General features: G+C 38.0%; 1 protein-coding gene across 1 annotated transcript; it reads right to left on the reverse strand.

Annotated features, from left to right (window-relative positions):
* Nucleotides 1–19,294: 19,294 nt before the first annotated feature.
* Nucleotides 19,295–20,840, reverse strand: LOC141398846 (uncharacterized). Its single transcript, XM_073976558.1, has 2 exons — nt 19,434–20,840; nt 19,295–19,378 (listed from the first exon to the last, which is right to left on the reverse strand). Exon 1 carries the CDS (start codon nt 20,682–20,684, stop codon nt 19,608–19,610), a length of 1,077 nt encoding a protein of 358 aa, XP_073832659.1. The 5' UTR covers nt 20,685–20,840; the 3' UTR covers nt 19,295–19,378; nt 19,434–19,607.
* Nucleotides 20,841–25,642: the final 4,802 nt, after the last annotated feature.

The raw sequence follows: 25,642 nt of genomic DNA on the forward strand, positions 1-25,642 counted from the left end.
TTACAAATGCTCAAATTTTCATGATGATTAATTAGTTTACGTATATTTTAATGAATTCGGCGTTCCTTCGTCTATAAAAACTCCCTAAAGTTCCGGTATTTCTTAATGAATTGTGCCACCTGATTGCTTATAAAATTCCGTTTCTATTGTTTATTAAAGCTACCTTTATTTTAATCAGTTCTTATGGCGTTAGGCATCGATAATGTAACCATTATAGGTCCGCGAAGAAATTTCAGTATGAAAGAGACGTTAAGACACGTTAATTCGAATTACTTACCACTGTTTGAACCAAAAAGTATAAAGATTTACGAATTCTCCTCTGTTGGATCCTAAATATTCTTCATGATTAGGTTAGACATATTTTAATTAAGACGGTTATAAAAACACCCTTACGTTTCCGTAGGTTCGCGAAAAATTTTCATTATGAAAGAGACTCTAAGGCACGTTTTAACCTTACATATCACACCTTGAACAAAAAAGTATCAAGACTTATATGCTGTTTATATTAGAGCTTTTTGCAGGGTTAACCTTCCTTGAGAGGATTTGTTTGAAATATAAGCAATGGAATTGACATTTAAAACCCAGTCGGTTTGTTAAATCCGGTTATATATGTATAAACGAGGTATAACCTACAAATTCTCATCTGTTGGATTCTCAAATTTTCTTGGTTATTGCGTTAAGTTGTCGTTTCTTCTTTTTTATTTTTATTTTTTATTTTCAAAATATTTATTACAATTAAAAAATTATAATAAAAAACACTAGCAAGTATGGCTATCGGCTTTAAATTGTCTCTTAAAAACCCCACTATATCTTGCGTATTTCCCATATAATTGTGCCCTGACATTTCGAAAGATTTTATGGCGCCTTTATAGACTCTCCATCAGGAGCAATAACAACATCGCCTTTGGGGCCATGTAATATTTTAATGCCATTTTTATAGAGTTCCCAATGTATTACTCCTAAAACAGGCCCCCGTTTCGCAAGTAGCGTCTTCACTGATGTGTTGGTGTGTAAATCATGGAACCTTAGACCTGACATCCTCTTCTTTCCACCTGCTAAAAATTTATATTTCCCCATAACCATTAACTACCACTGCAGGTAATGACACCTGTTCATCTTCCACAGGGAAAGTTTCTTTGTCCCTTGTTAAAAAAAATTTCCCGACTCTGCACTACTTTCGCAATACCATTCTACATTCTGCTGGAGTGGGGGATATTGGCAAGCTTCATTGAGGCCAATATACGCTAGAGTTGTGTCGTTCATGAACGAACCGGCTCAAAGGAACGATTCCGTCAAAAGATCGAACGGATTCGTATCCAGCTCATTCTTTTATATCGTTCATTTAGATCCGCGATGGACGAATCATTGCTGCTTACAAAATTAACAGCATTGGTTTTGCAGTCAAACTCTAAACAAACGCTGCTTTAGCGCAAGCAGCACAAATTTCCACACAAAACAAACAATGATTCAGAGAGCTACTCTCGCTCAGTAACTCACCTCATTCAGTAGCACATATCGGTCATTCTTTCTTTTGCATCATTCCTTCATCTGGTTCTTTCATATCGAAACCACCACCACTACGTTCAGAAACAAAACCACCCCAATTAGCACACAAACAAGCAAGTAACACAACAGTTGTGTCATTCGTGAACGAACATTTTCAAAAGAACGATTAGGTGAAAAGAACGACGGAGTCATATGGAGCAGAGAACGAACGACTTCAAAAGAAAATAATACAGTCAAATGTATTGTTGAACGAAAAAGAGCCAACGAACGAAGTAAACGACCCGGATCTTTTTGGTGAACGGAATGAAAAAGATCGATCCGCTCAATGAACGAGATTGCCCAACACTAATATACGCACACATACACACTACCCATTGAACGTTCGCGCCATAGAATTTTATGTTTATGATGAATCATTCATTTTAATTAAATTTCCATGTTTCCATGAAGTCGAGAAAAAAATGTACGCAGCCATAGAGACGTGCACGTAAAAACGTGCAAATAATATACATATGTATGTGTATATGCAAATAATATATATACATATGTATGTTTATGTACATTTGTACTAATATATCATTCTGTGCAACTGACAGCAAAAGATGTTGGCAGTTTAAGAATCAAGAAATTGCCATATTATCACTGGAATAAGATATCATTGAAAAGTACCTTCTCTCTCTGTGGTGGAAAATGGTATATAAAACAAGGTTTCCTTCTGATCGTTTATTATGCCCACTTCTGGTAACGGACTGCCTCAGAACTCTATTTTGCAAAAAATTACACAACTGTTTCAAAAACGTACATCGGAAATTGTGACATACATATATATCTATTTGCTTTGTTCCAGTATTTTTAATGTCAAAATCAACGTATCAGCTGCTACTTTCTACTCACCCAAATTTGTGTGGTAGAAAGTGGCATTTTTTTTAAGGAGATATGCAAGTTCGTCTGCTGTTTGGAATACGGGAACGGTAGTACAAAATTCGAAAAATATGCACATACTCGTATATAAAGGAAATATTACTATAAACCAGCGGTGTTCACATGAGCCGTGAAGAAATGAGCAGCCCTGCTATAAAGTTTTTAAAGTAATCTAGTTCATAGTTCACTGTCCAGTTCAATCATTCGGATCAAAATCGTTCACCAGCTCTTAATCGGTCGTTTGATAAAAACGCATGCATACACCAATTACAAACAAACAAAAGACTAATATAATTTAACTACTCCATAACAAAAATAATACATTTACATAGTTTTATTGCATTCTTAAAGAAAGATTAATTAATTAAAAAAAAAACGTCCTTAATTGAGGTGGCTGCCAAAAAATCTTATGTTGTGTGTGTGTATAGAAATTGTCATTGCAAAAAGGCTTTGTGCGTGTGTGTTTCTTTTTATGTTTCCCTTTTTTTATTCAAAAAGGCAGATTTATTAGGTAATGGATTCGTTATGTCTCCATGTTTTTGTATAAATCTTCATTTTCGGACAGCTATTCCATGTACCTTGATCCAAAACATAAACAACCTGATCACATTACGAAGGCATCCGTTAACATAGACGACGCCGTCACTTTATGTATTTGTGAACGACATGTTGAACTAGATTGTGAATCGTTCGTTGATCGTACGGTCACCGACCGATTATAGTTCAGTGAACTATAATGAACTATATCGACTGATCTAGTTCATGCGCTCTTTTCAATGAATCGTTCAATTGAACTAGTTCGTTCATGAACTATACAACTCTAGTAAAAAGTTTCTAAAGAGAGAGAGAGCTATTCAGCGCCAATTTTGTTCAAAGAGAAGTAATCATTTTCTCTAAAGCCACACGCTGAAACGTTCATACGAAACTTTCCCATTATTTTGGCGTTCGTAGATCGAGTTCCATATTAAAGTAATTTTATAAAATTACTGTATTGGGGAACTTGACATAAGAACGCCAAAATAATGGGAAAGTTTCAGCGTGTGGCTTTAGAGTTTGCAACTTTTTTGGTGTACGGGAACGCATTCTGGGCAAACACGTGTAAAAACTTTTTAGTTCTGGAACGAAGCTAAAGATTACTTTCCGCTCGTTTATAAAGACTACATTCTGGCGGCTATTAAACGGCGTTTGCGTTACAGCTTTTTGCCGGGTTAACCTTTTCTATGAGGATTAATTTGACGTTTGCGCTACGGAATTAAACGGGGTATTAAAGACTACACAGTCTTACATAAGTATACGTACGCCCCATAAATCTCGGGTTTTATCTGTAAAGAGGTTTTTTATTTATTGATGTCTTCAGTAGACGACAGAAGACGTCTTGAGGTCTTCAATTGGCAACATAAGACGTTTTAAGGCCTACTATGGACAAGGGAAGACAGTTTGAAATCTTCTATAGACAACAGAAGACCTCTTTAGACGACAGGAACCTCTTGAGATCTTCTATAGGCCTACTATGGATAAGAGAAGACCTTTTGAGATCTTCTATAAACAAGAGAAGACGTCAGGATATTTTCCATATAGAGAACAGAAAACTTTTTGTGGTGTCCCATAGACAAGAAATGGCCTCTTGAGGTTTTATAGGGGCAGCAGCAGAAGACATTTCGCGCCTCTATACACAACAGAAGGCCTGTTGAAGTCTGCAATAGAAAGCAGAAGATCTTTTGAAGTCTTCTATAAACAACAGCAGACCTCTCTATAGACAGCATAACCTGCGGTGGTCTTCAATCCCATAGAAGACTCCTATATAAGCCCCATACGCTGGTCCTCTACCCTACGGTGGTCTTCTATTCTATAGAACCCCCTACTGTGGTTTTCTATTTCATAGAAGGACCCTAAGGTGGTCTTCTATTCTATAGAAGGCCCCTAGAATGGTCTTCTATGCTACAGAAGTCCCATTCTATTTTATAGAAAATCAACGTAAGGATCAATCCTATAGAACACTCCTATATAAGCCCCATACGGCGGTCACCTACCCCTACGGTGGTCTACTACTCTACAGAAGGCCCATACGATGGTCTTCTATGCTATAGAAAATCCCTTCTATTCTGTAGAATGTCATCGTAGGGATCTTCAATTCTGTAGAAGATCCCTAGGATGGTCTTCTATTCTATAGAAAACCCTTACAAAGGTTTTCAATTCTATAGAAGACCCCTACGGTGGTCTTCTATTTTATAAAAGACCCCTACGGTGGTCCTATATTCTATAGAATATCCCTACGATGGTCTATTCTTCTCCCTTGGAGAAGAATTTTGAATTTTTCCCTGAGAACCCTTGAAAGAAACCAAAATGTACAAACAAAAAAATTAGCAGTAATTAAAACAACATTGTGTAAACATGATGATAACAACAACTGCAACATCAAAGTAATGAAACCAAATTCCCAAAACCACGACTCCCACAGACTCTGTTACAGACATTGTTTTAGCCAAGCAAACAATCAAGTCTACCAGCCAGCCACCTAACCAAAAACCCCATTATCCATTACACGTTTCAAAAGAATAATAACAACAACAAACCTTGCAATCTAACACGTTTCTCTATGTGTGTGTGTGTGAACTTAAGCGAATTTTAATGTTGAACTTTTCTAAAAATTGTTGTAATAGTTTCCAAAGCTGTAACTGAAATGAAAATGCAAGAGAATGCATGCCACGCCATAGTCTGTCTGTCTATGGAGGTGCCGCATGCATACATACAACAACCATCAGCTGGCCATTTTGAGAAAGTACAGTACAAAACTGGTCCTGGATTTTGGGATACACACCAACTATAGACAAGAAAAAGAAGAAGCAGAACAACACCAAGTATGGTACATACTATTTGGCACTTTCAACTGTACATACATACATACCTACTATGTATGTACATACCTTTTCGAATAAAGACTAAGTGAAATTTAAACACTCAACCCCCGCCCCCAGCTTTCGCCATTTCCAAAAAAATATTTCAATTTGCTGAAAACAATTGTAACCATAATTTTTGCATTGGCAATACAATATTTAAGCCAATCAATCCCCCACCCCAACCCTATAGGAAGTCGCCCCTCCCCCCGAGAAATAGATTGTAGGAATCCAATATCTAAGCCATCGTATCTCGTGTAAAACACAAAGATGAACAAGTACAGTTTGTCAAGTAATTGTTTTCGAACCAAGAAAACTAATATTTTTCTGTATTAATTTATGAAAAATGACTGATAATTGGGATAAAATGCCGGGTTTTTTGCAAAAAATAGTTGGTAAACTTATTAAAGACAAGATAGGATGTATAAATAAAAAATTGACCCACGTAGTCCAACAAAAAATAACGAAAACTCATAACCACATATAATTCAAGCTGTCAAATAAATGTTTTCAAAATTTAATGGAGGTTCCAAAATAACCCATATTTTTGGTAAATTCTTGAAAATCATGACATTTTATGAATGTTATTCTTAAAAGGGGTTAACTACTAACAAGTATCAACAATATTAGGCATAAAATATCCCTACTAGGAGGGTTACCATATGGACCAAGGGAGTACCAGGTCATATGGCGTGTAAACAGGGTCCTACAGGTCTTATACCGGGAATATCTGAAAACTAAGGCGTTTTATGAGTTTTTTAGTTCACCAGGATGGACTGACATCAATTACAATAAATATTACCTACAGAATATTTAGATCAGGGGGGTTGCCAGATCTACTAAAAGGTGACAGGTTATATAAACAGTAAACGAGGCCACCTGGATCCATAACCAGGGCTTACATTTTGTTTATTCAACTCAAATTGAATAAAGGGATAATGGAATTTTCCAACATAAACCAAAATACTACATAAAAGTACAAAAATCGCTTAGAAATGCATATATAAAATATTGTCAGTCTATACTGATTTTTAATAGACCTCCGATTTCAACTGTTTATAGCGAGTTCAGAGGAATTCTCTAAGTTTGTTTGCTTCCATGCTAACACTGAAGCATTATTTACCCATCAACAAAGTTTTCCCCTTAAAAATGTACTACAGTAGTACGCGAAATGTGTCCAATAGGTCGAAGTATGCATTTCTGAAAATTGTCGAAACCTTTACCCCATACATTTCTCAGCAATATTGGTCTCCTACTGCGGTATTTCCGATTGTTTAGTGAAATGTCATTATCTCTTAATTAATTTTAAGTAAAAAAACTAACTTCGGTGCCCTGTTCCGGGGCCCAGGTGGCCTCGTTCACTGTTTATATAACCTGGTACCTTTTTAGTCGATCTGGCAACCCTTCTGATCTAATTAAGCTGTAGGTAATATTTATTGTATTTGATGGCAGTCCATCCTCGTGAACTAAAAAACTCGTAAAACGTCTTAGTTTTCAGATATTCCCCGTTTAAGACCTATAGGACCCTGTTTACATGCAATATGACTTGGTACCCCCTTGGTCCATATGGTAAGCCTCCTTGTAGGGATATTCTATGCCTAATATTGTTGATACTTGTTTGTATTTAAAATATGGGTTATTTTGAAACCTCCATTAAATTTTGAAAACATTTATTTGACAGCTTGAATTATATGTGGTTATGAGTTTTCGTTATTTTTTGTTGGACTACGTGGGTCAATTTTTTATGTATACATCCTATCTTGTCTTTAATAAGTCTACCAACTATTTTTTGCAAAAAAACCGACATTTTTATACCAATTATCAGTCATTTTTCATAAATTAATACAGAAAAATGTTAGTTTTCTTGGTTCGAAAACAATTACTTGACAAACTGTAAATACACTCACAATCATGTCCCAACAAAAACAAACAAAAAATGAACATGCCAAATAATAAGAACGGCCATTCAAACAGACAGACCGGCAGACCATAGGCAGCAGCAGCAAATAATAAAAAACACACAAAAATAAATCAACTGAAAATATTGCTTGTTGTGTGTCGTAGTCTCAGCTAACTTAAAATTAACTTAGCCTGACTGGTCGGGGCCCATGGCAGGAGACTACAACAACTTGTGCGAGCAGCATAGCATTCGGCAAATTTTATACGAAAAAAAAAACAACAATGAACCCAAACACTGCAGAGCCGCAACAATCATACTCACCGCACACACATTCACTCTTTTGTTTTTGTAAACAAAACAAACAAAAAATTCACATCATTCACAATAGTGCGGGCAAATGATTTGCCATTAGTGTTGAGACTTTGGAAATAGTAACAAAATTGTACAAGTTATCGAATTGGGTATTTATTTTTTAAAATTTAAAAGAAAAGGAAAGACTACTTTATTTCAAATAAAGGAAGAAAATTACGACTATAACGGATTGGATATCCCAGCTCAGTACGTTGTGATGGTGACAACGTAATAAGGAAGGATCGCACCAGATGTGGAGGTGGGGGATTAGCTTTCCTTTTGCACCAGTCTGTTCAATACAGACCTATCTCGCTTGAGCCTGCCTCTAATGACCCGTACATGGAATGTATGGAGGTAGCAGTCAGGTGTGGAACTGCCGAGATAGAGTTGCTGAACGTATACATCCCGCCGAGAAATAGCTGTATCTCAGATTATAAGCCTGAAGGTCATAATCGTCTGGTCCTGGGGGACTTTAATGCGCATCATGAGATGTGGCATTCGGCCCTCGGAAACGACCAGAGAGGTATAGCGCTGGCTGAGCAGATTGATAGCTCTACGTTTTGCTCGGTCAATGAGGACGCTCCTACCAGAATTAGAGGAGAGTGCCACAGTTCGCCTGACATAACCATCGTGTCAACTGGTCTGACAAATGACGTCACCTGGCAACCCGTCATTTCCCTTGGTTCAGACCATCTCCCCATAATTATCGCCATCAGCAGACCACCCGATTTCATCACCACTGAACGCCGCACATTCGTCAATCATGGGAAAGCTGATTGGCCGAGTTTCAGAGAGTTCACCAATCACCGCATCAGAGAATTGCCCAATCCTTCTGATGTTCGGGTAGCGGAAAGGACGTTCCGAAACATCATCAATGCTGCAGCCACTCGCCATATACCTGCTGGTTGAATACCCGAAGTAAGACCAAATTTCCCAGCAGAGGCGAAGGGATTAGCAAATGAGCGTAATGAGCTTCGTCGAACCAACCCCGACGACCCCAGAGTCAGGGAGCTGACACTGGAAGTTAACAGGCTGGTCGGCGAACATAAGCGGAACAGGTGGTTAAATCATCTGAAGAGCCGGAATAAGCAAATTGTGGACAACGGTTAAGTCACTCTCGAACCCCGAAAGGAGGGATGACAGGACCTCAGTCACGTTTGGCGACGTTACGTTGACTGACCCGAAGAGGTGTGCAAGTTACATCAATCGTGTGTTTGTCGAGCACCCCGAGAGTGACAGGGCGAAGAGAAGAGTGTTACGTCGCATTAGATCTCTTCCTGTCGAGGATGAACCACCACAGTTTACAATGGATGATGTTGCGAATGCCATCAGGAACGCTAAATCATCCAAAGCGTTGGGCCCTGACGGAATTTCCATGGTAATGTTGAAACAGCTGGATGAGCCGGGAGTGGAGTATCTCACTAAAGTTCTCAACCTGTCGCTATCCACCCTTATTGTTCCCGAAGTCTGGAAAATGAGCAGGGTGGTCCCGCTACTGAAGCCAGGCAAGGATGCCAGCAAAGGTGAATCGTACAGGCCGATTTCGCTTTTGTCCCCTGTAGCGAAGACTCTTGAGGCCTTAGTCCTCCCCAGCATTAGAAATAGCTATCAAGTTGCCGATCATCAGCATGGATTCCGTAAGCAGCACAGCACGACAACAGCGCTGCACGCCATCTCCACTCATATTTGTCGAGGACTCAACCAAGAGCGGCCGTGTGATAGAACAGTAATGGTGGCGCTTGACTTATCAAAAGCCTTTGATACTGTCAGGCACTCCACGCTGTTCGAGGACATCGAACAGACAACCCTCCGGCCAAGTCTGAAACGTTGGATAATCAACTATATGTGTGGTCGCCAGTCGTTTGTGGAATTCAGGAACAAGAAATCCAAGCCCCTTAGAGTGAAACAGGGAGTTCCCCAAGGAGGGGTGATATCTCCGGAACTGTTTAACCTCTACCTTTCCTGTATTCCGCCCCCTCCAGACGGCATTGAGATCGTAACGTATGCGGATGATTGTACGATCCTGGCGTCAGGTACCTACCCTGATGACATCTGTGAGAGACTGAACTCCTATTTAACCGATCTTACCACATTTTTCCACGCGAGGAATATGCAGATATCCTCCACTCTGTTCACCACATGGACGGCGCAGTATAGAAGAGACGGCGCAGAATTCCGACCACAAACCCCAAAATTCTAGGGGTCACATTCGACACCACTTTCACGTCGTCCGCGCATGTCACAGCTATCTGCGATAAACTGAAATGTAGGAACAAGGTCCACAAGTCGCTAGCCGGCAGCACTTGGGGTGCAGATAAAGAAACCTTGTTGACCACGTATAAAGCGATAGGTCGGTCTGTTATGCGGCGCCAGTTTGGTCCCCAAATTTATGTGACACGCAGTGGGTTAAGATTCAAAGATGTTAGAACGCCGCCCTGAGAACAGCAACAGGGTGCCTCCTCAAATCTACAGTGGACCATCTACATGAGGAGGCAAAGATTCTTCCAGTACGACAACATAATGAGATGCTATCGTTGCAGTACTTGCTCGGGTGTTACCGCGACAGCCATCCCAATCACGATCTGCTGGCCACCGATATACCCAGGCATATCAAGAAGGATATTCATGCTCTAGAGACGACGGTCTAACAATATAGGAGAAACCCTCTAGATCAACAGGCATATCAGGCAGGTTTGAGCAGCATTCACACGGACTTGCTAAGACCATATGCAGTTATTGTGTGAATGCAGTCATCAGAGCACATCGCCCATCTATCGCAGCTGAAGAGCGTCAGCTGTCACGACAAACCAGAGTAGTTTTGGCTCAATTACGCTCAGGATATTACAGTCGCCTAAATCCCTATAAAACATCCAAAGTCAGTTTTCATTGACGAACAGAAGGGTGTTTCACAAACGACCAGTAGGCCTATTCTCTAAGTCCCGGTCCACACTAGCGTGAATTTCATTTAAAAATTTCATGAAATTAGGCGTTCTTAAATCGAATTCCCCACTACAGCAAATACTATAACAACAAATATTGTAGCCCTAGATCCAAGTTTTCGCGTGGTTCCCACATAACGAATCATCCGGATTTGATGTATTTTACTGTTACTAATTTAAAATTTGTACACGTCATCTCATAAATCACACACATCTTGTGACAGAGATGTTGTCTTTTTAGATGGTAGTTTCCTTTGTTCAGTTACGAAGGGACCTGAACTTAGCAGCAATCTATTTATTAAATCTTTATTCGTTGCAGTACGGGAACATTTTCTCGTATGACGGTATCTGTACATCTTTATATCTTTGTTTCTTGCTTCAGCAGCTTCTTCGGATAACTGCCCTATAGGCACTAAAGGTTAAAATACATTGAACTTTGTTGCTTGCTTCACGCTCAATTTCATGTAGAAGAATAAAGGCCTAGTACTACCTAATTCAAATGTTGACTAATTAATTTGAATTAGGTAGTACTTTGCCTTTAGTCTCTTACATGAAACTGAGCGTGATAAAGCGATGTATTTCATTGTGTTTCTACCTTAACGCGTTTTCAATTATTTGCGGGCCGTGATTAATATTTTATGTACCGATGGAGGAAGATAATACCAATAATATTTACGAAACAGAAGCACTGCCGTCTGAAATGTGAAAGTTTCAAAGTTGGTAATATTTATTTTGTGGCCCGAAGATATTGCTTGTAATATTGTCGAACATCTCTTCAAACCAGTAAAGGCCTGCGTACATAAGCTGCCTTGCCTGCTTACCTTGCTTACTTCTGATAAAAGAATAAAAAAGAAAAGGGCAACCCAGTTCGTAATTTCCTCGGCCTTTTTTATTCTTTTATTTTTATTATGTCAAAAATGAGGCAGGAAAGCAAGGCAATCAGGCAGAGCAGCTTATGTACGCAGGCCTTAATTCTGTCAGATTCAGATGGATTTTTGAAAAATCTTCTGGCTGCGTTCCCATCATTTGAAGTTCTACAGCCTCCTAAGACCCATTTCCAATCTAAATCGATTTTGAAACTTCTTCTTGTTGTTGTTAAGACTGCGTTTATCATCTTCTGAAAACGACTTCCACCTCTTAATATCTAATCTGTAAGACAGATGCAAAAAGTATTCGAAAAACCGTAATAATAATTTTCGAAGTTTACTTCTTTTTCCAAACATGTTTCCAAATCATTATCTTAGGGTTTGAGCTCCACATATGTAACAATTTGAAGCCGAAGTTTTGCTTAAGGAATTGCATTTTTCCGTCAACCATTGTAAGTTGCAACTTATGTTCAAAACATATTTTTCTTTCTAATGCTGGGTTTACATTTACGAAATCCACTCGATTTCAACTGTCAATTCCATTGGTTAAACGTCAAATGAAATCCAATGGATTTCAAATGTGATTTCATTTGACGTTTGAGCAATGGAATTGACAGTTGAAATCGAGTGGATTTCGTAAATGTAAACGTAGTATAAGATTGTATATTCTGCACATTTTAAATCGTTAATCTTTTTGGAATAATAATCTTTTTCTTCATTCGCTAGTATGGTAGTTTCTTTTTGAAATTGAAATCTTATTGGTCTACAGTATCGTGGACGATGATTTTTCCACAGAATTTTTGATTCGTGCATTTCAGAGGACTTTGTCATTAATTGAAGAGGTACATACGAAGTTATAAATAAGCAGATGTCTTCTAAATCACAATTAGTCACTTTTTGTTTATATTGGCTGTGCCCACTCGACCCATCAAATCCCCATTTTCCAAATTAAATCATCCAAGACCGTCATGTTTTTTATATCTTCAATCTTGAGGTCTAATATGCGGGATACAGTGTGATTCTGTGGCTGTTAAGGCCTCATCATATAAGAGGATTTCTGGCTTAATTCATTAGGTTGCATGTTCTTCCGGTTTTAAGTCAAAAGTCAAAGCATAAGAAAATCGTGTTTCAGCACACATTCAGCCGCGTAGAGTTGCCGCATCTCTTAATGCCACAGCTGCCTCCGTCCCGTTAAAACCTGGCAAGTCTCAAAGTACGTTCAATGCTCGACCCATTAAGTTGGCAGTGTAGGTTCGGATGTACATTCCCGATTAACACGGATCTGGCTCTGAACGGGAGATCTCATAAGGGACTCCCGTCAACCCTCGCATGGACCTAGAAATAGGGACCCATGGGATCTTTACGGGACTGCACATTTTACGAGCGGAGATAGCGGCTTTGAGTTGGGACCACGAAACGTAAAATGAACGAAGCAAATCAAGAAACAAGGAGAATAAATATAGACACAACGTAGGGTTCTAACCACTAGACGATAACGGCAGCGGGTTCTTACGTACCGGATTGACTCGAATCCATTGTGTTTCGGCCAGCGGCTTTCAACTAAGTATTAAACCTATGCTTCTACGTAGGTTTCATGCTGCAACAACAACAAATATAGTGGTTGAAGAAACCCCACAGATGCTCGGGTCTACGAGTCGAAAATACGGGAGGATAGATTCCGCATTAGAAAGGAGTTCGGTGATTGTGATGGCGACACCGGCTAATAATTCAGGCGAAGATGTGCCTAAAAACAAAAGTCCTGGAAGTGAAAATCTAAGGGCCTGCGTACATAAGCTGCCTTGCCTGATTGCCCCCTTAAGGGGTGAGTACATAAGCTGCCTTGCCTGCTTACCTTGCTTCCTTCTGATAAAAGAATAAAAAAGAAAAGGGCAACCCAGTTCGAAATTTGCTCGGCCTTTTTTATTCTTTTATTATTATGTTAGAAATGAAGCAGGAAAGCAAGGCAATCAGGCAAGGCGGCTTATGTACGCAGGTCTTAAGGAGGCTCGGAAGGAAAATAGCGCAGCTGGATGAATTTGTCAAGTCCCTGTCGGACTTTTATTAACCAGTTGATCAAATGATTGATAATAGATCGATAATTTTCAAACTGACTAAAAACTGGCTGAAAAGTTATCTAGAGATGAACCACTTTGAACAGAAAAAATTTTCGGCAATTGTCCATGTCTAGATAACTTTTCGACCAATAAAAAGTTAGTCGAAAAGTTATCTAGAGATTAACCACTCTGAAAACAGAAACATGTACCGTCTGCAAAGTATTTGTGTTTGTCGAAGAAATTAGGCACAAATGTATAAATAATTCGCACTTGCTTTTTCTTAATATTCTTCGTACAAATGCAGCATCCAGTTATAGAATACAGTGTTGATGGACTGAACATATTCGTACATATTACTCGTATTATTCTGGAATTAAAAAGGAACACAAAGGAAATATACAAATTTTCCCCTTCTTCTCTCTAACAAAAAGAGAGAGAGAGAGAGACAAAGAGAGGGAGAGAGAGAATATGAAAAGTCAAAAATAAAAAATACACAGAAACAAAAATTGTTTTTTTCACATTATGTTTTATACTGACTAAAAATAGGCAAAAAAAAGTTAGTTTATTATCAGTCGAAAAGTTATCTGGCGTTGGACAATACTGACCACTCAGGCGCTCATCGCCTTGTAAAATTAGTCAGTTGGCATAAGGCAAAATTATCGATAAAATGCCACTTATGTTTAAAAAAAAGCCAACCTTAAGTGAGCTTTAAATTGGCCACAGTCCCTACAGGGGTCGATCGAAATAACATCCACAAGCATTTCCAATCCATGATGAGAGAGATACAGGCAATATATTTAAAAATAGCCGATGATCTCAAATGGGCCAGGTAGACAATAAGCAGACCCAAACCGAAGCATGGATTAAGCCTAAACAACCAGGAGCCCCAACGACACCTGCGTTGAAAAGAGGCCCTAAAACCCAAAGCCCGAAGGAGAAGAGGAGAAAAAAGAAGTCGTACCTAATACCCCGTTTATATATAACCGGATTTAACAAACCGACTGGGTTTTAAATGTCAATTCCATTGCTTATATTTCAAACAAATCCTTATAAAGAAGGTTAACCCTGCAAAAAGCTCTAATATAAACAGCATATAAAATTAAAGAGCCAGATTCTGTAAAGACAATAGAAGAGACGATCAATGGAAACGTGGCAAGATCCGATACCGTACACAATGCGGAAATATGGAATAAAGTTCAAACAAGGAAAGGAAAAGGACACCCAATAAACCAGATGTTTTAATAATTAAAACATGTGGAGATGCCACATATTCAGACAAGTGAAAAGTGAAGCAAAGCTGGCTGCGCTAGGTAAAAATGTGAAGGCAATTGGGAAGACAGAGAAGGGGGGAGCTATTGTTAGAACTAAATAAACCAGCACACCATTTATTGTCCGATTCGCATGAAAATTGGGGAAGATAGTTTTTTTTTTTTTTTTGGCCAAAGGGCGAACGCTATTTATTTTGGTAAAAATCAGTTCAGATTTGTATATAGCCCCCATATATATCTTTGCCCGATTTAAGGCATTTGGTGCACGACACACGCTATATATGTCCAATTTTGATGAAATTTGGAGTATGTGATGGAATTTGGTCTACAAATAAATGTGAAAAATTATATCGAAATCTGTTCTGATTTGGATTTAGCTCCCTGTTGTGTCTGGAATGGTCGTCAGAGTGGACTATATATGTTGAATAATTGAAAGGCTTGGCACGCGTTTAATTTTTAATTAGTTTATTAGGAATTCATTTACTCTCTTTGCTAGAAACTTACAAACTATGAATTGAAAAAGGAATACAATGACATTTGAATTATAGTGTTGCCACTGTATTATAATTTACATTATTGATTAGAGTTACCATTGTGCATTAATTATAAATAGGGATACAACAGTCTCCCACGCTTAATGAGATCTTGAATAAATTTTTACTAATCTATTTCATCTACGTAATCTCTAAGATACGATGGCTTGTTTCGAGGACGTTGAGATCTTCTTAAAAATTGCTGTTGAGGTTCTGGATGTTGTCGATTAGTTGAAGATGGAAGATTTGGTTGAGGACTGACCTGCTGGGTTGTTGGACGATGTTGACTGAGTACATTTGAATCTGGAACTGTAGAAATTGGAATGTCTGGATTATTGTCTTCTTGTACCGGTTGATAATCTTGAGTCTGCTGAGTATTTCCTGGAGATGATTGGACTGCTGAATTTGAAGTTTCTGGAGTACTTGATTGGACTTGACCTTGAGGTGCAGGTTGGAGAGTGTAATACTGATATTGACTATATTGCTGTCGCGATGGCTGACTTTGAATTGCTGACTCGAAACGAACTTTCTTTTCTTGAACCCTTGAGGCTTTTAATTGGTCTATATGGCGTTTAAGCACATATCCATCGTCGAGTTTCACTAAATAGTGTAACTGTCCATACTTTTCTAAAATTGTACCGGTTTTCCATATCAACTTGTTGTTATGCATATGTTGAACTATCACTCTTTCTCCCACGCTTAGTTTACGAACACCAGGTATTGGTTTTGTGTGTTGAAATTTTATTGTAGGCAATATTGCATCCAATTTAATTCGAATACGACGGTTGAAATACAATTCAGCTGGACTTTTTCCACATAAAAGAGGCGTTGCTCTATATCTTTGCAAAATTTCGTTTACCTTGCTGTGTAATGTACCACGTTCAGTTGACATTGCCTTTAATTTCCGCTTGAGGGTCTGTACATTTCTCTCTGCTAAGCCGTTGGTACTTGGATGTCCAGGAGCTATTAGTTTTTGAAAAATTCCATTTGTTTTGCAATAAGCTTTGAATTCGTCGCTTTTGAAAATGCTTGCATTGTCCGATACCATTGTAATGGGAAATCCATGACTCGCAAAAATGTCTGCCAACAATTTCAATGTAATTTCGGTTGTGGGTGCGTCACGCGTAATTTTTACTTCAGCCCATCTTGATTTCGCATCAACTACAATTAAGAAATGATGGTTCTGGAACGGACCTGCATAATCGATGTGTATTCGATCCCAGTTTTGTACTGGTTCCTCCCAGTGATGTAAAGGGGCTTTTACCGGTTTTGATTGAATTTGAACACAATACTCACACGCTCGCACCATTCGTTCTATATCGCGATCTATACCATTCCATGTGCAATATCTTCTGGCAAGCTGCTTCATTTTTGTTATGCCCGAATGTGTGTGGTGCAGTTCCTTTAATATTTGAGGCTGGATATTTTTGGGAATTACCACTCGTTGACCTTTGAATATAATATTGTCATTCACCGTATACACCTCGCTAACATCAGTGCCGTTGCGTAGTTGCTCAAGAAGGCTGGATAAATATTGATCATTAGCTGTTTCTTTCGCTATTAATTCGGCGTTGATAATTTCATTTGAAATGTTGAAAATTGATTGAACACAAAGCTGATTAACTTCTTCATTGATAAATTGATCTGTTGTTGTCTGATTCAACATTTGTGTTGCTCTTGAGAGGCAATGTGCGTTTGAATTGTCAGTTCCTTTTTTGAAAATTATTTCGTAATCGAAGTTTGATAAAAATTCTGCGTAACGTAGTAATCTGGCTGATGTTATTGCTGGCAATTTATTATTCTGGTGAAATATTCGGCATAAGGGACGATTTTATTAATTTTCTCGTTCAGAGTTAAGCTTAATGATCTGAAATTATTTGCAAGTGAAAAAGGAAAGCCATGGACTCGAACCCACATAGTCACCAAATTACGTTACCTGGTTTCATTGGTGGTAAAGCAAATCTTCGGACGTATCGACTATGTAATGGCTTCTCTGTCCTAGAACTTATCGTTTTTCAAATGCAAATGTGTTTTTATACATTAACGGATATTTGGCCGTTTTGAAATGTATTTTCTTCACAACAACCGCTTTTTTGCGATGCCTTTGAAGTTATGAGTTTTGGCTTTGAACGCTAACACGCCGTGACAACATTTTTTTGATATGTTTTCAAGGACGTGGGTTCAAATCCCAGCCGGGCTCAGCCTATTTTTTATTTTTTGAAATTTTGCCTGTTAGGGCGAAGATCATTTTTTTAATGATTTTATTAATTTTCTCGTTTAGAGTTAAGCTTAATGATCTGAAATTATTTGCAAGTGAAAAAGGAAAGCCATGGACTCGAACCCACATAGTCACCAAATTACGTTACCTGGTTTCATTGGTGGTAAAGCAAATCTTCGGACGTATCGACTATGTAATGGCTTCTCTGTCCTAGAACTTATCGTTTTTCAAATGCAAATGTGTTTTTATACATTAACGGATATTCAAAGGCATCGCAAAAAAGCGGTTGTTGTGAAGAAAATACATTTCAAAACGGCCAAATATCCGTTAATGTATAAAAACACATTTGCATTTGAAAAACGATAAGTTCTAGGACAGAGAAGCCATTACATAGTCGATACGTCCGAAGATTTGCTTTACCACCAATGAAACCAGGTAACGTAATTTGGTGACTATGTGGGTTCGAGTCCATGGCTTTCCTTTTTCACTTGCAAATAATTTCAGATCATTAAGCTTAACTCTAAACGAGAAAATTAATAAAATCATTAAAAAAATGATCTTCGCCCTAACAGGCAAAATTTCAAAAAATAAGGGACGATTGTCTGTATTCAGTTTAAATTTTCGACCATACAAGTACATGAAGAAATAGTTTATTGTAAAAATTATTGCTAATGCTTCGCGGTCCAGTTGGCTATAATTTTTCTCAGCAGCTGTCAACGACCTTGAAGCAAAAGCTACTGGATGTTCTTGACCATTAACAATATGTGACAATACCCCTGCTATCCCTGTGGGACTAGCGTCGCATGCTACCACAACTGGCAAGTCTGAATCGAATGGCATGAGTACTTGGTCACTAGCTATAATGTTTTTGAGTTTTAAAAATGCTGTTTCACAACTTGTTGACCAGAAAAACTTTTTATTCTTTTGTAGTAGCAACCGTAAGGGTGCAGTTGTTGAAGACAAATCCGGAATAAATCTTGAATAGTACGTAACCATACCTAAGAATCTTCTTACGTCATCTACGTTTGATGGTCTTGGTATATTTACTATTGCTTGAACTTTTGAAGGCGATTTTGAAATTTTGTTATGTTGAATTACATGTCCTAAATATTCGATTTTAAGTTTCATGAATGAGCATTTCCCCAAATTCAAATGTAAATCGTACTGTTTTAAACGTTGAAGACATTGATGTAAATTATGTAAACATTCATTTTCTGTAGCGCCATAAACTACTATATCGTCGAAATATGACATTGTGTTTTTCAAACCAGACAGAATTTGTTCTATTATGCGATTGAATTCAGAGGGCGCTGTCTTTATTCCAAAGGACAATCGATTGAATTTATAAGTTCCTCTATGGGTTGATATTGTTTGAATTTGACTGGATTCCTCGTCGACTTGAAGATGTAAATACGCTTTAAACAAATCTAAACGGCAAAAGTACTTGGCTCCTTTAAGACTATTTAAAATTTCATCAATCCGGCGAATTGGATAGTTGGCTGAGACTAACTGTGGGTTTACTCCAATTTTATAATCGACACAGAGTCGAACCCCACCATCTGATTTCGGGATAATTACTAATGGAGAACCCCAGTCACTCCTTTCAACTTTCGATATGATGCCTGATGATTCTAATTCATCAAGTTCTTTTTCCACCCGCTGGCGTAGAGCAAATGGAACTTCACGTTCTTTAAAAAATTTAGGGGTTGAATTTTCTCGTAATTGTAATTTAACTTGAAAATTAGGAACACATCCAATTTTCTCATCAAAAAGTTCTTGAAATTCATTAATGATCTCATTTAGTGAATATGTTTGATTAATTCGAACAAATTGAATTGGTGTTATTTGTTTATGATCAATTTCTTGAAGATTTATTTGAAGATTACGTATCCAAATTCGTCCTAGCAGTGGTTCATAATCATCGGGTACTACATACATTTCTTGTTTCGATTTATTTTTATTGAATTCAACTTCTACGCTTACCTTTCCATAAGGAATTAAAATATTTCTGGTGTAGGAGCGAAACGCTATCGACGAACGCTGTAATTGTGACTTGACGTTGAGACGATCGAACGCACTTTTGTTGATTAATGTATATTTTACTCCAGAGTCCACTTCAAAATTCTGACGTCGGCCATTGATGTTAACCGTGACCATTTATTTGTCATCATCATTCTTGTTGTTGGGCCGGTTGTGATGGATATCAACAATTTTGTTTATGTTATGAAGTTTGTGTATAGACTCATCGTAGTCGTCATTTGATGCCACATTGTTGTTATTTTGAGTTGACATTAATGTTTTGATACACACCTGCTTAACGTGACCCGTCTTGTTGCATGATTTGCACTTGAGCTTCCTTGGGTTGGTGCGACAATCTTTAACCTTATGGTTGTTCCTTCCGCAGCGAATACATAAATGGTCGATACCCAATTGTGAAAAATTTATTTTTGATTTTGAACGGTGTCTATCAGATGATCTTCTTGATGATCGGCTTCTTCGGCGGCTTGAAAAAGTTGGTTGAATTTTATTGACGTCATTCGAAGTTATGTGCTGCTTTGAATTTAGTTCTTGGCTGTCAATCTTTGATGCCTCCAACGACAGTGCCTTATCCATAATTTTGTCGAAATCCGATTCTGTTGACTGAAGGAGTTGCTCGCGTATGTATGAGTCTTTAAGGCCTCGTATAAACTGCGCACGAAGAAAGATGTTTGAAATGTCGGCTCTACACTCACACGATGATACAAATTGGCAATCGTTCAGATCCCTGCGTAATAAAGCTACATATTCGGCTATTGATTGTTCCTCGCTTTGATATGTGCATAGAAATCGATGTTGCAAAACCAAAATGTTCTTTTTGGGGCACAAATGTGCTTCTAGTTTTTGTACCAATTCATCGTAACTCACTTCTGGTAATTTCTTAGGAGACACTAGGGACACCATCAATTTGAAATTTGTGGAGCCTATTGAATTAATTAACATTTGATGACACAGTTTTTTGTCTTTTAAAGCATCACGCATCAACAAGTAGTTTTCGAATCTTTGCATGTACAACTTGAAACTTTCCTTGGTGGAATCGAAATGCTCAAATGGCGGTATAATTGTGTGTATTTGTTGCACACTTTGTTGTTGTTGCCGTGTCTGTGCGTTGCTAGAACTTTCTGCAATTCTATTTAACAACTCCTGCTGGCTCCGATTGAAAACTTGCAATAATTGTTCGAATTGTGCTGCATCCATTTTATTCCTATTGTTTTTACTCGTCGCCAATTTTGTTGTGTCTGGAATGGTCGTCAGAGTGGACTATATATGTTGAATAATTGAAAGGCTTGGCACGCGTTTAATTTTTAATTAGTTTATTAGGAATTCATTTACTCTCTTTGCTAGAAACTTACAAACTATGAATTGAAAAAGGAATACAATGACATTTGAATTATAGTGTTGCCACTGTATTATAATTTACATTATTGATTAGAGTTACCATTGTGCATTAATTATAAATAGGGATACAACACTCCCATGTATATTTTACATATTCACAGTGGTGTATGGCATTATATAGTCGGCCCCGCCCGACTTTGATCCTTTCCTTACTGGTCATAACTAGAAAAATGAAGCTTAGGCAATTTATTAAACGATTCAACTTAAGTTAAGGCGTTAAAAATAGTCCTTTGTTTCATAAATTCGCTTAGAAAATACCTATTTTTTCTCATTTTTAAATACATTTTTTTCTTCAAAATTAGTCATGTTTGTTAGGCGTTTTCTCCTTAAAAACCGCGAAAAATGGAAAAGAATAAGTTGAGTTTCGAAAAATTTGGAATGTTTGAAGGTATTTGCATTTTTAAATTTTTAAAACGACCACATGAATTTTTTGATTTTTGTCGTTGGGCGCATCCACTGTGCATGCTCTCCAATTCCATAGAAGACAGCTACGGTGGTCTTCTATTCTATAGAAGTCCTTAACGGAGGTTTTCTATTCTATAGAGAATCCTATTCTATAGACGAAACTTACGGTGGGCTTTTGTGTTATTAAGCACCTCAGAAAACTCTTCCGTTTCAATATAGTTTTGTTCCCGTACTTTTTAATAATGAAACTCGTAAAAGAGGGAAAGAGAGAAAAATTGTTGTCACACAAAAGTTTTTTCAAAAAGTTCGGGAACGCAAAAATGGAAAAAACGTCAAAAAACGCTGGAACAAATGTCAAAGTCGGCGTACCAGTCAATCGGACGCCGGCATCCATGTTACTATTTTGTACACGCTCAAATTTGTCGAGTAAAAAGTTTATAAAGAGAGCGTCATTCAGCGCCATTTTTGTTTAAAGAGAAGTGAACAATTTAAAACTGTTTTGTGTACGGGAACGGGTTTTCGGGTAAAATGTGTAAAAGTCGTAAATATTGTAAAAACTTTTTAGTTTTGGAACAAAGCTATTTCTACCGTTCGCACTTAAGTACCACATCGTACCATTTTATAGCCCCACTACTCATCACTGACTTCATTTCTTACCCAATGCAAAACAACACAACACAGTAAAATAAATACAACAAAAACCATTATAACAACAAAACTACAACAAAAACAACACGGGCATCACACGATGTACGTACATTCGGATACATTGGAATTCGTACTATGACCCCGTAGCCCATCATAGTTAGTAGTCTTTCTCTCTCACTCGATCTTTCTCTTGCACAAAATGTATTTCTATTGGGTGTTTTGCTTTCCTTGCTCCTCCATTCCTCCCTTCTTAAAACGTGTGTAATGTGTGTCTCTGGCCTTGTCGATGATGACGACGAAGGTATCCCCCACAAAGCACACACACACGCACGCTATTGGTGTTGCAAAAAAACATAATGCACAAAAATGACAATAACAACAAAAAAATGCGCTATTATTACGACTTGAAAAGTGTTTCTTTTCAACGAATATTTTTTAGTCGATTGAGAATCGACCCAAAAAAGAATTATAGCTGGAAACTTGGATCGTCTTTCCAACTTAAATAGCAGAAGCTAGTAAAGATTACAAAAGCTCTGTTCCAGAACTAAAAAGTTTTTACAATTTTTACCACTTTTACACATTTTGCGTTCCCTTACACAAAATTTATATGAAAATCGTTTACGACTTTTACAACTTTTACGACTTTTACCACTTTATAAAGTACGGGAACAGGCCAAAAGACAGGAATGTTGTCGACTGAAATCGGGAAAAAACGTAACATTTTTACATACAGTTGGTCTGTTCCTTTACTTTTGAAAATGGTAAAACCGGCAAAAGTAGTAAACTGCTCCCATATGAATTGTATGGTGCCTGAAGTAAAGGAACGCTTTTCGAGTAAAAAGTGGTAAAACTTGAAGATTCTTGCACGTAAAGGAAAAGAGGTAGTATGTACGGAACTTGGAACATAAGAAGCTTAAATGGGAAAGAAAACGAACTGGTTGATGAAATATTGGGAAAAAATTTTAAATACCTACCCATAACCGAAACAACGAAGAAGGGGTGCGGCTGTGAAATCTTAAAAGATGGTTTCATTCTATTATATTCTGGAGTGCCGAAGAAGGAAAGAGTCCGATCTGGTGTAGGCTTCGTAATCCATAAGGAAATGGAAGACTATCTGCGAATGGAAATTCATAAATGAAAGAATAATGGCTTTAAAAGTTAAAGAGGACAATGCACCAACAGAAGACGCATCTGCAGAAGAAAAAGATAAATTTTTTGACAATCTTCAAAACACTATTGACGACATTACTACATATGTGATCCTAATGGGGGGACTTCAACGGAAGAGTTGGAAGAAGCCCAGAAAATAATGAAAATGTTGTAGGTAAATACGGGGAGGAAGAAATAAACAACAACGGAACCCGAATGTTGCAACTCTGTATTGACAATCAGCTAATAATTACAGACACAATGTTTCCTCATAAACACATTCATAGATACACGACATGAAAAATCGGTTATTGACTATATAATTATTAGGAAAACCAACTACCTAGATTCCGGGACGCCAGAGTCAAAAGAGGTCCGGAAATAGGCAGCGACCACTTTCTGGTCGTTTTGCGCAGAGCAATAACAAAAACCCCACGAAAGGCAACCAGACAGAGAAATCTGCGAACAAAGATAAAAATTTCAAAATTAAAATCCAGGGCGGTCCAAGAAGAATTTGCTCGAAAAGTAACAGAAAAGGCAAATGAACTTAGAACATCGGCTCTAAATGGAAATGTAGATATCTTATGGACTAATTTTAAAACCATAATGATAGAAGTAGCAAAAGAAGTGTGCGGCGAAGCGAAGTGCGGAGGACGACACGTTAAAGCAACCAAATGGTGGAACGACACTATAAAATGCGAAGTTAGAGAAAAGAAAACAAGATGGAAACAATACCTCAACAACAGAACGCCATCAAACTACAACCATTACAAGAAACAACGAATAAAAGTCAAGGAAATTGTCCGCCAATCGAAATCAGAATCGTGGGGGAATTCGGAAAACATATGGAAGAAAACTACAATCAGAACCAAAAACTTTTTTATAGAACTTTAAAAAGGCCAAAAGAGTGCCCCATTAAATTTATTCGAAGTAAAGAAGGAGAGCTACCGAGGGACGACCAAAAGATAATGGCACGGTGGAGTGAGTATTTCAACGAGCTACTAAATGGTGATAGCACACCCGTTACGGAACAAACACTAATAACCCAAGAAGATGAAGGTGTAACAAATATAATAACAACGCAAGAACATAAGGTAGAAAAAACATTGTTCCACAACATCCCATACGGGACAAGGGAGACTTCTCTCATATCAATGAGTGCACCCGATTCATATTAGCTCAATGATATGGGACCTACTGTTTATCGCCGAGTCCGAACGGCGTGCCTTAAGACACCACTTGTAGAGAAGTTTTTCAAGGCTGATATACTCAGGAAATGTCGCCAACATTACAAAAGGTAGAAACACAATGAAATACGCCGCTTTTTCACGCTCAGTTTCATGTACTACCTAATTCATGCCAAGTACTACCTAATTCAAATGAATTGGGCAACATTTGAATTAGGTAGTACTTGGCCTTTAATCTTTTACATGAAATTGAGCGTGAAAAAAGCGGCGCATTTCATTCTGTTCACACCTTTAGTCAAGCTCTACAGAAAATGAAACTGGGGAAAAACAGCAGGCCACGATGGTATAGCCCCAGAACTGCTGAAATACATGGGTGCGACAGGCGAAGAAATTCTTCTCGAAGTGATACATTTTGCATGGACGATGGCCACGATACCCAGCGACTGGGAGGAAGCCATAATAAACCCCATTTTCAAAAAGGGCGATAACCAACTTTGCCAGAGCCATCGAGGAATATCCCTTTTATCAGTTGCAGGAAAAACCTACTCTAGAATCCTAACAAACAGACTTAGGAGTGAAATCGAAGACCAACTCGAAGAAGAACAGTGCGGTTTCAGACCCAATCGAGGTACACAAGACTTGATATTCACAATGAGACAAATATCAGAAAAAAACCCATAGAATACAGTAAGGAAACACATTGTTGCTTTATCGATCTAGAAAAAGCCTTCGACTCGGTAAAATGGCAGAAAATATGGGATGTGCTGGAGAAAAGAAATATCAACGGTAATTTGATCAGAAGAATAAGAAGTTTTTATAAAATATGCCGAAATTAAGTGAGAACGGGAAACTCTAACTCGGAAGAATTTCTGACGAACAAGGTGTAAGACAAGGAGACATATTGAGCACATATTTATTTATAATTCTAATGGACGACATTATAAAGACGTGTAAGCAACCTGTTAAAATATCAATGCCAGCTTATGCAGATGATGTGAAACGAAATGACAAGACGAGGTCTACGCATTAATATCAAGAAAACGGAAACAATGGTCATTAGCCGAAATAAATGTGAACACCAACTGCACATCGGAACTGAACCCCTAAAAAAGTTAAACATTTTTGCTACCTTGGTGCAATACTAAGCGAAGATGGCAAAGCCGACAGAGATCTTAACCGCAGAATATTAGCAGAAAACGCCATTCAGCGTTGTTTTTCTATAGAAAAACGCCATTCAGCGTTGTTTTTCTATAGAAAAACGCCATTCAGCATTGTTTTTCTATAGAAAAACGCCATTCAGCGTTGTTTTTCTATAGAAAAACGCCATTCAGCGTTGCTTTTCTATAGAAAAACGCCATTCAGCGTTGT

This window comes from Musca autumnalis, unplaced genomic scaffold (genome assembly GCF_047663935.1).
Source record: "Musca autumnalis isolate F117 unplaced genomic scaffold, ASM4766393v1 scaffold_3, whole genome shotgun sequence".
In the NCBI taxonomy this organism is placed as follows: Eukaryota; Metazoa; Arthropoda; class Insecta; order Diptera; family Muscidae; genus Musca; species Musca autumnalis.

Coding starts and splice junctions, on each gene's coding strand:
- LOC141398846 (XM_073976558.1), bottom strand. CDS start 20,684: ATGGATGCAGCACAATTCGAACAATTATTGCAAGTTTTCAATCGGAGC.